Source organism: Cotesia typhae, unplaced genomic scaffold (genome assembly GCF_013202065.1).
Source record: "Cotesia typhae breed Kobodo isofemale line unplaced genomic scaffold, CoteBio_Ctyphae contig_5, whole genome shotgun sequence".
NCBI lineage: Eukaryota > Metazoa > Arthropoda > Insecta > Hymenoptera > Braconidae > Cotesia > Cotesia typhae.
In genome coordinates this window covers 11,684,670-11,696,474 of record NW_027423757.1, presented here as the reverse complement: position 1 = coordinate 11,696,474, position 11,805 = coordinate 11,684,670, and the positions used below count along the sequence as shown (strand labels likewise).

The following is an 11,805-nucleotide window of genomic DNA, read 5'->3' as shown; positions in this document are numbered from 1 at the left end:
GGTATAAAAATTAAAAAACTATGAAATGACTGCTAACTTTAATGACATTATTTTTTTTTTATTTTTTATTTGCGCAATTTTTTTTTTACAAGTTGTAAAATTATTTACATGTAAAAAAATATTTTATAAATGCAATTTTTATTAAAAGTTAACAATTCTTATAGTTAGTGTTAATATTAATTATAATTATATAATTAATTCATTAAGATTAAATTGTTTGCAATTTTTTTTGTACAAAGCGGTCAGGCTAGACTGAGAATAATGATTTATACAAAATAAGGACTTAGAAACAATTTAAGCGGTCGATGCCTTGTAATTCGTAATTAGAAATTATAAAAATTTTTAAATGTCGGCAAATTTGATTTTCATTTAAAAATTAAAAAAAATTTTTTTCACAATTGTCAGATGAGCTTGCAATAATTATGATCTTAAATTTATAAATAAAAATTAGCAATCTGTACATGCGAAGCTGCGGTTACAAATCACCCGGATAACTCAAACAGCAAATTCAATTATATAAACTTATAATAACTAAGTTTCACGCACCGTATGATGATCAATTACTTAAATATTGTAAGAATATTTACAAATAAATTTAGATCTGAACAAAAAAATTGAACAATTTTTTAGTATCAATCCAATTTCTAGAAAATTTAAAAAGTATTAAAATATTAATTTATTTATATTTAATTATTACTCGTAATTAATAATTATTAATTTTAAAACTTTACAGAAAAAAAAAGAATCACTTGGCGGCGTTTGCGGCCATCATATCGTGCAACTGTTGTCGCAGAATTTTCGCCTCCTCGGCTTTCAGTTCAAATTGCTTTTGATACTCAGCGGCTTGTCTTTGCGTTTCAATTAATCTTTTATTTAGCGTCGCAACGTCTGTCAATAATTCGATCCCGTTATTATCATTAGGATCAACAGCTTCCGCTATTTCTTCAATTTCGTCATCTAATTGCAAGACAACCGGGTTCGAATGCTCGACATTTTTTATTTTTCCCAGCTGTATTGTATTTTTCTAAAAAAAAAAAAAAAAAAAAAAATAATGATAAATTTCAATTAAGTAAATAAATTAAAATCTCCAAACAAATTACCTTTTGATAAATTTTTGAGAGTCCCGCTTTATTTGTTTTTATCGTGAGATTATTAGAAACAGGTGTGAGATAAATTTTTCCAGGTTTATTATCATTACTTCTTTTCAATATATTGGGTCCTCTTGTCGTTATAGGAGACGTAAGTTGATCGGCTCTTATTGCTATTACTTTTCGAGGAGTATTTTTTTTAGAATTAACATTTATCTTCGCGATACCTAAAGGATGGGTTCTTGTAGATTTTAAAGCTCGTCTCCCAGCTTCTGTAATTTTAAATAAATAATTTTTATTAAATAAATAATTTTTATTAAAAAAAAAAAATTTATTTAAAATTAAAAAAAAAAAATTTATTTAAAATTTAAAAATAAAAATTTACCTGTCAGTCTAACAGTCCTTCCACTTTCTATAGCATTTTCAACGATAGACGCTTCATTGTCCATGGGTATCATCGTAATACCATGATGAGTCTGAAGCCACTGCAGAGGCTGTTCGATACTTCCAAATGAATTTAAATCCAGGTGCTTTTTAAACGTACTATTCTCGATGCTATTTATCCGTTCTTGTATTTCAGCTTCGTTATCTTCTTCGTCGTCACTCGAAGGAGTCACGTGGATTTGTTGGAAGACCATCTTCTGTTTTTTCGGAGCTTGAACTGTGACAGATTCACAATTATTATTAATTTGTAAATTAAAATTATCATCACAAAAATTTTTTTAATTAACTTGCCTGGAGAAACTTTATGCGACTGAGAGTGAAGCGGTTGATGAATTTCATACCGCTGTTGCAGTTCCTGCTCATGATTTTCTCCCTGGTCGGTCTGCTCTATTTTGACAATATTGTGAGATCCTTGCTCCATTTCTTCATGATGAGGACTCGGATGCGGTTGGACATTGACAAAGTCACGGTTCTGTTGGAGCAAATTTACGAAGTCAGTCCTACCGCGCTCGTAGGCAAGGCTTACTGGGGTTTTTTGAAATTTGCTAAGAGCATTCGGGTCAGCTCCGTTTTCTAGCAGCAATGCGATTACATCCGGGTGCTCTTGTTCTACTGCCCAATGCAGTGGTGTCATTTTTAACTATTTTAATAATAAATAAATTAATTAATTAATTAATTAAAGTTTAACTTGAAATAAAATTTTTTTAAATAAAAATAATTAATTTTCGATATTTAAAAATTATTTATTAAATATTTCAAAATTAAAAAAAAAAATTAATTACCATATCACGGCTGTTGACATCAGCACCATAATTGATAAGTAATTGAACCATTTCAAAATGACCTTCGTAAGCGGCCATGTGCAAAGGTGTCCTGTCAACCTTTGTTCTAGCATCTCGAGAAATTCCAGCTTTTAATAAAACTTCAGCTGTCTCTAAACGATTATTCTGAGCTGCAAAATGTAATGCACTTGTTCCCAACTAAAAATAAAATTAATGAGTCACTTTAATAGTTATTATTTTATTTTAATACTTAGGGCCAGTTTTTCAATCCAGAATAAAATTTTATCCAATGATAAAATATATCGATATTAGAATGGCCCAAAAAAATCGACTATTTTTTTTTTGTTTTTGGAATCTTGAGTGAAAAAATGTTAATTTTTGATGTTTTACGAGCCCTCTCCAAAGGACAGCTCAAAAAAAAATTTTTAAGAGGTCGCTCCAAATTTTTTTAAATTTCAAAAATCGAATTTCTTTTTTATTTTTTTAATTGAACAATTTAAATAAAGCATCAAATTGTTTCAATACTAATAAATAAATAATAAAAAAAAAATAAAATATTATCATTGCCATGTCTGTAGTAAAAGGAGCACCACGTCTCATAAGACTTCTAATAGTCTCGGTATTGCCATCAGCAGCCTGGGTCAGTAGTAGCTGTCCCAGCTGAACTATAGAGGATGAATCCTGAGACTGTGCTTGTCTCGTCACAATTTTCGGCGGATTTTCGCAGTAAAGAAACTCCACCTAAAAAAAAAAAAAAAAAATGTAAATTAATTAAAAAAACTTATTTAGTAATATTATTAAATAAAAAAAAAAACTCACCGGAATAAAAGTTTCACCATCGAATGGTTCAATGTCATCACACATAGCCTCTTGCATGATTCTTCATCAACGTCCAGGTAAAAAAACTCTAAAATAAATCAAAATTATCCTTGATTGACATTCCAAAAAATGAAATAAAATTTTTTGTCTTTAAATTTGTGAAACAATTTATTTAGTGTCATTGTTAAACAAAAATAGAACCGAGCTGTATCTGGTAAATGTTGATCAGCTGCCATGGTAAAGCAACTTGTGAACAGAATAATTGTTGATTATTAAAATCTGAGTATTTAAAATATTTCACAACACTTTTATTTAACTTGACATTTTATAAAATAACAAATCAGCTGTTATTATTTATTCGAAAATATGAATTGCACAGGATGTTTTTATTTAGCCATCTCTGAGACTACTGACGAGAGATGAACTTCCTGTTCCTGTTCGATTATAAACGGAAGTCCCTTGCCATAGGCTCGGACATTTTTGTCAAACACACGACACACTATTTATCAACAACGTAATTGGAGATAAGTACTTACATGAGTGCATTATTTACAATAAATAACGTGTGATGATGCGGATTGCGTGATAGAGTTGTTGGTTAGTTGAATTCGCTGGCGTTCACAACCTGCAATGGTTTTATGTTCATGATCAAGTGTTACATGTAAAATGGCGGACGCTTCGCGCCAACACACAGCAAGTTTCCGATTTATTTGAAAATTTATTTTTATACAAACCTGTTTTTTTAATTTATTTTTTTTTTTACAGATTTGAGTTGATGATTTTGCAAGAATATTCGATTCTTGATCACTTTTTTTTAAATCATCATTGCACCAATATTTGCTGAATGTGTTGTAGAACTTTCGGACGTCGCGAACCTATTGGCGGTCGAGAGAACTAATTTAATAATTGCAGTTGTGGCAATTTTAAATTTCACGACCGATCTAGTCGACTTGATAAATATATCTAGTATTGATAATTTATTAATTAACTTGTCATGTTATTTTTTTTTAGCGTTTAAATATTACTTACTTACATTGTATTGTTTTTATTATTATTTATTTTATTTTGCACTGAAGAAAATATTCAAGCAATAATTTTATTTTTTTTTTTTATTAATTATTTATTAAAAAAAATTTTTATAATTATTTCTAAAGTAAGAAATTACAAAAAATTGATTTTTAATAAATAAAAATTATTTTAGTTCTTTAACTAGAATTTTTTAATCATTTATCTTCAGAAAATTGACTAATTTCTTCAAATAATTTTTTTTCTTCTCTTAAAATAAAATTAAATCATTAAATTTTATTACAAACTGAATACTAATTTAAAAAATTACTTAAGTAAACTTTATAATTAATTTAAAAGTAAAAATTATAAAATAAAATTGATTTTTGATAAAAAGAAATTATTTTATTTCTTTAAATAGGATTTTTTAATAATTTATCTTCAGAAAATTGATTAATTTCGTCAGACAAGTTTTTTTTCTTTTAAAATAAAATTAAATCATTGAATTTTCTATTAAAAACTAAATATTAATTAAAAAAAATTTTTTAAGTAAACTTTATAATTGATTTAAAAGTAAAAATAAAAAAAAAATTGATTTTTCAAGTCAGAAAAAAATTATCTGACTTTTTTAAGCAGATAAATAAAAAAGAATTGCGAATTTATAATACACTGGCCACAAAATTTTGCTTAATTCTTAAAATAGTATTTTTTAATAATTCTGCTTTAAAATATTGAATTGTTTTTTTTTTATTTTTTTTTTTTTTTAAGTAAAAATTAAATCATTGAATTTTGATAAAAAAAATCCGAATACTACCGTATAAAATGACAAAAATAAGTGATTAAAAAAGTCGATTATTATTTAAAACTCAAAGAGAAAAGAAAAAGAAGAGTCTGAATGAAAGTACATATAAAAAAAGATTTTAAATTGAATACAATAAAAAAAATATTTTCATTTATAGGTATTGTAAGCCGTTTAATCTGTTGAGTATATTTAGAATATATAGATAAAAGTATCTATCTATATCGATATATAAATCGAGATAGTTCGATTCAGTCTGCAGTAGTTTGTTGCATACAGGAAATTGCAATGCCTCTCCCTTATATCCCGGTGTTAGTATTTCTACTACTCTTGTTCAAAGCAGAATCACCCTTGTGGTGATTTACACCCACTGGTGTACTACATAATACCGGCGTGTGTGTTTTTCCCTCTTCATTTGACCCAGAATCGTCGGCCAGACTCGAGCTGGCTGAAGGGCTCGGCTCTCCGTTACTCAACTATCGATAAAAAACTCAAATAAAAAACCATTTAACTCAAACAAACGTTAATCGAATATTTTTACAGCTATCAACTATTTCTAATAACTCAAACATCCTCTCGTAAACAATTAGCCCTCGCCTGCATTTCGCATTCGCTAACTTTTTACGAGCTCGCATCTAAATATCTTGCTAAATATTTAAAAGTTATTTTGCAGTTATGTCATTACTTTCTCAAAAACTTACAACGCTTTCAGTGTTTATTTTTTATTTTTACTAGCTCGTTTTTTCTTCTTTTCATCCAACCGATACGGCCCCAACTTTCGTCGTACCATAACTCCGCGCCACCAGGATTGGATCTTAATCGAACAATTTCTTCTGTAATCTTCCGTTTCTTTTTGCACTCTCTTAGCTTCTTTTTCAGTAAGATATGCATCGATAAACTCTTGTCTACTTTTAAACTGAAACCAGACAAAAACATTATTAAATAAATTAGTCTCTTAAGTTTAAACTAAAAAAAAAAACCTTAATAGTTACTTAAATAAATTACGATTCTTAATTTAATAGACATCTTACAATTTTTAAAAAATTTTATAACAATTAAATTATAAGAAAAAAATTTTTTTTTACAATTATTAAATTTTTTATAAAAATTTCAAGAATTTTTGGATGTTTGCTAATTTTAATATATTTAATTAATAAAAAATTTATCTAAAATAATAATAAAATTACAAAATAAAAAAAATTAAAATTAAATTAGGCGACATTGGAAATTTTTTGGTAATTATTTACAAGTAGGGTATTTAACTTTACTTAAAAAAAAAAAAAAAAAAGAAAAAATAGAAATTTTATTCAAAAACATGAGAGCCAAAATTTTTTCTAATTTTTAAAAAAGCGAAAAAGTTATCGAAATCTTTATTTTTTCCTTTCACGACATTTTTAATCATCAATGCGCCGTAAAAACAAGCAGAATCAAAAATAAAATTTGAAAATGTTTATTTTTCACTTAGTTATAGCCCAAAATGGAGTTGATTCTACTTGTAAATAATTACTATAATTTTTATTGATTAAAAAAAATAAAAAATTGTCTAATTTTATTAACACTAAAATTAGCCGACGTTCAACAATTTATTATTTTTTTCATTAATTAAATTACAAATAAAAAATTTATAAAAATTTTTAAATGTCAGCTAAGATGACTTTTTTTTTTTTTTTAATTATTATCCTAATTATTTAATTTAATTTACTGATTGTTAAACAATTTATTATTAATTAATCTATATATATATATATAAAAATCAATTGCTGTGCGTTAGTCTCGCTAAAACTCAAAAACGGCTGGACCGATTTTCAAAATTTTTTTTTTGTTTTGTTCGTTATAGTTCAGGGATGGTTTAGAAAAAAAAAATTTTGGAATTTTGGAATTGAAAAAAATTTCAGCTTAAAAAATAAAAAATTGTTAATTTTGTATCGAAATCGCTATTGTTACGCTTGAGCCTCAAGGTTGCAAGAGTATACAAAATTGTCCAATATGCAGGAAGATACGTACAAGTATACTTTGGGTATCTTTATATATATATATATATATATATATATATATATATATATATATATATATATATATATATATATATAAAAAGCCATATATAATAGCTAAATTTGTCATTAAAGACAAATTTTTGGGAACTGGGGAAAATAAAGGGGGAAGGGGAGGACCTTTACTCAGTAGGAATTTTCGGTAACTGAAAAAGTAATTCGGACAGCCCAGACCGGGAATCGAACCCGGATCGTTTGGTTACGCGCCAAAGGCTCTATAATTTGTTATACATTTATTATATAAATAAAACACATAAAACATATTAAAATGACCAACAAGTTTCATTTAATAACTTAATACCAACTTAACCGTCTACAATACGACCAGTGTTAATTGTTGACAAAAATAAATTAGAGTTTACAGGTTAAAAATCACAAATCAAAATTTGTAAAAAAAAAAATTTTTGTAGGTGATACGAAGTTCACCGGGTCAGCTAGTTATTTATAAATGGCTTTTGGCCGCCGTCTTCTCAGAAATGTTACTCACAAAATATATTTTACTCTAATTAAAAGCTATTGTACCTAAAAAGAGCACAATTTATTTTGTAACTAAACAAGTATTTATAAAAATGTAAAAAATTAAATGTAAAGTTATGTGTTATTGATTTTTGGTTGTTTGGTATTTTCCAAAGAAATAAATAAGATAATTTCTATATTAAATTATCATAATAAAAACTAAATAATTTTCTAAAGGCGTAATTTAAAAACAATCTTGTTGAAAAAAAAAAAAAATTGCAGTAGATGAGTGAAAGGAATTAATGACATGCAATATTCCAGGAGTAAAATTTTCTTCCTTTTTGATTATTATTTTGATTTCATGAATTTTGCATGAGCCAGATAGCGATTAGAATACCGAAGCTCTGGTTTATCCCCCGAAGTGGGCATTTAATCGATTTCTACGTGTGATTTCCGGACGTGTAGAACAGCCAGAAGTAGCAGTAGCTGCTCGAAAGCCAGGGAACCATCCAACCAGCACCGTCAAGAGGAATCCAAATCCAAAGCTGTAGGAACCAGCCAACGAACAACGAATGGAAGGTATCACCAAGCTGCGGGATGCCGGGTCATATCCTTTCCTTCCTTGCAGTAACCAACGCTCTGGTATTACACCAGTAATCTCTATCAGGAAGTAGTTGTACGTCAAAAACATGCATACCTTATCTTCCAGCATCTCCAATTTATTTTGTTTCATTTTTATGTCGCTTCTCAGTTTGTTATTTTTACTTTCGTACGCTTTTATCTCTTCATTGTATCTATTACGCCAGCGCTCCGCTGCATTTTCATTAGCCTGGACAATAAAATTAAACTAATGACAATAATAATAATAATAATAATAATAATAATAATAATAATAATAATAATAATAATAATAATAATAATAATAATAATAATAATAATAATAATAATAATAATAATAATAATAATAATGTATATAATAATAACTTGATTTTTGTTCATTAAATTATTTAATTACTCCGCGATAAAGTGTATTAAGGGCAATTTATATTTAAACGGGAGAATTTAAAAAGCGTAATAATAATAAAGTGAGAGTATATATTCTACACAATACACTAGTCGGGTTTTGTGTTAATAAGTGTTGTAAAAGCTTACAAGAATGTTTTGTTTGAGAAAAGCCTCGATCTCCCTCGCAACTCGACGCTCGTTTTTTCCCCGGATTAACCAATCCTGTAGAGAAGTGTTAAGACCCTTGAGAATGATACTACATCGCAGAGAGCTTTGCTCACCCTGCGCTTTTTCCCAGCCACTCGCGTACTGTGTCTCCAATTCATTTTTAAACTCAAGTTTCTCCTTTTCCATCTGCGTCATATAATACAGAAATAAAAAAATATTTAAAAAAATATAAATAATTTAAATTATTCATAAAACTTTACAGAAAAAAAATTAATAAATAATTTTGAAGAATCTTCATATTTTTTGTTTTTATTTTTAGTTTTTACGTCAGATTTATGATGATAGCAAAAATATCAAAAAATTAATTTTTTTAATTTAAAATCAACTTTGAAAGTTCAAAAAAAATTTTTTTTTTTACAAACAATCTTAAATAATTTTTAAAAATAAGCAGAATTAAAAAATGTTAATTTTTCTCCAAAATATGGCCAAAAATAGGATTGACCCTACTTGTAAATAATTATCGAATTTTTTGTCTTGTTTTAAAACTATGAAACTTTTAAAATTATTTTTTTGGTTCAAAAATTCATCTCTTGATTCGTTAATTTTTTTTTCTGTAAAACACTAAAAGTTTACTGTAAATTTGAGTATTTTATTACAGCGAATATAAATATTTGTATATTTATATCTGTATTTTATTTAGTATTTTATTCACGACGTTATATAAATGTGGATACCCTCAAAGTAATAAGTTCGGCTTTCAAGGCTTCCATTTCACGGTTCCGCGCGATCGTAAACTCTCTAAGAGTTTTTCGGAAGCTCTTGACAGCCTCTTGCACCTTCTCGTAATCAACGAGAATATCCCTTTCATTATTTTCCCTCGAGGTATTATTTTCGATCAGTTTAATCAGAGTACTAAAAGACCCCGACTCTTCTACTTCTTCATGTAGTTCCTCCAGCAATTCTCTCACGTACAAACTGGAAGAAACAAAAAATAAATAGATAGATAGATAAATAAAAAACTAATAGAAGATACACTTTTTTTAAAAAATAAACAAAGTTTACTTTTACTCTGTTTACTTTTTTAATAATATCTTGTTTTTACTTGCCTGTCTTCCTTTAGCTTATCCAAAATTTCCAATTGATCCAATTGTTTTCTGTAAATAAAAAGAACTTATTATCTATAGTATTAAGATAATAAAAAATTTTTGTTTCCAGGATATGCACAGAAAATGCACTGTCTCTAGATACATAATTAAAATATGAATTTGTATCTTGTGAAATATTGACATTTTTTAAGATCTAAGCTCATCCCGACATTACACTCATCGAGACCTTTCATTTAAGTACCCACATCAATTTTTCATATATTTATATATATTATATATATATATATATATATATATATATATATATATATATATATATATATATATATATATATATATATATATATATGTGTATATATGAAAAATATATCAAAATTCATGTGGGTACTCAAATAAAAGCTCTTGATGAGTGTAACAACGTAATGAGCTTATATCTTGAAAAATTGCAATTAGAACTGACTTTACTATCTTGTCAATAAATTATATTTTTTAAAATATAAGCTCATCCTGACATTACACTCATCGAGACCTTTCATTTAAGTACCCACATCAATTTTTCATATATATAATATATTTATATATATTATATATATGTATATATGAAAAATATATGAAAAATTTATGTGGGTACTCAAATGAAAGCTCTTGATGAGTGTAACATTGAGATGAGCTTATATCTTCAAAAACGTCAATATTTAAGAAATTACAGTGCAATTTAATAGAATTCATTACTTAGTAAAATAAAATTTAAATAGTTTATATTCCACAAGTCAGTGCAGTCAGATAGTGACTGCAAGGTTGCTAGTTTTTATAAATTATATTTTTTATTTTTATCTACCTGCTATTATTATCGTAATTATTTTTAACAACATGACAATTAAAATTAACCAGAGTGTTCTGATAAATAGCCAGTGCATCGATGCAAGACGCAAGTGCCTTTAAAACTGGTATTTTTTCTGCAGAATATAATTGGCAGTAGTTACCCGGCTCCATTTAAAAACTCTTTTAATCTTTTTTTTTTTTTTTTACCCGAAAAAAAAGTTTTATATTACTACAAGAAGTTTAGCTGCTCTGTAGACTGTGGATGATGATGGTGAGCGAGTATAAAGTATAATTTTGTTTGATCGTTGGTGCCGTAGCCTTGGCAACCTCCGAATTATTTTCATCGTACGTCCTGATAAAGTATAACGAAATAATAAATTATAAATTATAATAAATTTAAAATAACAACTTCTCGTAATTTTAATTTTCATCTTTAGTGTTTACTTCTTTTAGAGTCTTCAACAGCAAGTTAAAATACACAATTATATTTTTAGATGAGGTACCATCTTTCAACTTGTTGTTATTCACCTCGTCGAGTTTTCTTATCAACCGTCCTTCGATTTACAACTTCATTACTGGAGAACAGCTGAATACTTTTAAATTCTGGTGATCAATAAAGTGGATCTTTCATCAGCTGACTAGTGTCTAAATATTTTCCTATCATTTCTTCAACAAACTTCATCTTCAAATTCTATTTATCAATTCTAAATAATAATAGTAATAATTCGCAGTATAGATATTAATGACAAAAAATTAATATTGTGTCTTAAAAACGCAAGATGCATTAAAATTGATGATTTTTTTTGTAGAAAATTTAATTTTCTATAAAAAGATTCTTTTTTCATATCTTCAATATTTAACCCGTAATTTAAATTTTTAATAAAAAAAACTCAAATAATTGAGATAATAAAAAAATTTTGTTTTCAGGATAGTAATAAGATAAAATCGGTTTTTTTTTAGTAAAATATTGACATTTTTTAAGATATAAGCTCACCCCGACATTACACTCATCGAGAGCTTTCATTTGAGTACCCACATCAATTTTTCATATATTTTATATATTTATATATATTATATATATATATATATATATATATATGAAAAATATATTAAAAATGCATGTGGGTACTCAAATGAAAGCTCTTCATGAGTATAACAACGAGATGAGCTTATATTTTCAAAAACGTCAATGTTTAAGTAAGTACAGTGCAATTTAGCAAAAGTCATTACTTAATAAAGCAAAAATTTAATTTTTTTTAG

At 26.8% G+C, this 11,805-nt stretch overlaps 2 protein-coding genes across 3 annotated transcripts; both read right to left on the bottom strand.

Annotated features, from left to right (window-relative positions):
- Positions 1–119: 119 nt before the first annotated feature.
- On the bottom strand, positions 120–4,005 carry Atac3 (Ada2a-containing complex component 3). 2 transcript variants are annotated; one of them, XM_074247514.1, is made up of 9 exons: positions 3,868–4,005; positions 3,670–3,758; positions 3,134–3,221; positions 2,882–3,055; positions 2,315–2,512; positions 1,824–2,172; positions 1,474–1,749; positions 1,101–1,360; positions 120–1,024 (listed from the first exon to the last, which is right to left on the bottom strand). In XM_074247514.1, exons 3-9 carry the CDS (start codon positions 3,188–3,190, stop codon positions 746–748), a joined length of 1,593 nt encoding a protein of 530 aa, XP_074103615.1. In that variant the 5' UTR covers positions 3,191–3,221; positions 3,670–3,758; positions 3,868–4,005; the 3' UTR covers positions 120–745. The 2 variants fall into 2 exon arrangements, with proteins under 2 accessions (XP_074103615.1, XP_074103618.1); XM_074247517.1 differs by lacking the exon at positions 3,868–4,005 and having other exon boundaries at positions 3,670–3,792.
- A 1,000-nt stretch (positions 4,006–5,005) lies between these two features.
- On the bottom strand, positions 5,006–10,716 carry LOC141530425 (dynein regulatory complex protein 9). Its single transcript, XM_074247507.1, has 7 exons — positions 10,562–10,716; positions 9,724–9,771; positions 9,352–9,592; positions 8,597–8,803; positions 8,142–8,273; positions 5,639–5,853; positions 5,006–5,413 (listed from the first exon to the last, which is right to left on the bottom strand). The coding sequence occupies exons 1-6, from the start codon at positions 10,714–10,716 to the stop codon at positions 5,653–5,655; spliced, it is 984 nt and encodes a 327-aa protein (XP_074103608.1). The 3' UTR covers positions 5,006–5,413; positions 5,639–5,652.
- Between the last annotated feature and the right edge of the window lie 1,089 nt (positions 10,717–11,805).

Bases quoted from the DNA above. Each gene is read 5' to 3' on its own strand.
- Atac3 (XM_074247514.1), bottom strand. From the start codon at position 3,190: ATGCAAGAGGCTATGTGTGATGACATTGAACCATTCGATGGTGAAACT. The intron at 1,750-1,823 runs GCAAGTTAATTA...AATCTGTCACAG, and splicing joins GTCGCATAAAGTTTCTCCAG to TTCAAGCTCCGAAAAAACAG. The intron at 1,361-1,473 runs GTAAATTTTTAT...TTAAAATTACAG, and splicing joins AAGGACTGTTAGACTGACAG to AAGCTGGGAGACGAGCTTTA.
- LOC141530425 (XM_074247507.1), bottom strand. From the start codon at position 10,716: ATGGAGCCGGGTAACTACTGCCAATTATATTCTGCAGAAAAAATACCA. The intron at 9,772-10,561 runs GTAGATAAAAAT...TTTTATTTACAG, and splicing joins AATTACGATAATAATAGCAG to AAAACAATTGGATCAATTGG. The intron at 8,274-8,596 runs GTAAGCTTTTAC...TTTATTGTCCAG, and splicing joins TTCTCAAACAAAACATTCTT to GCTAATGAAAATGCAGCGGA.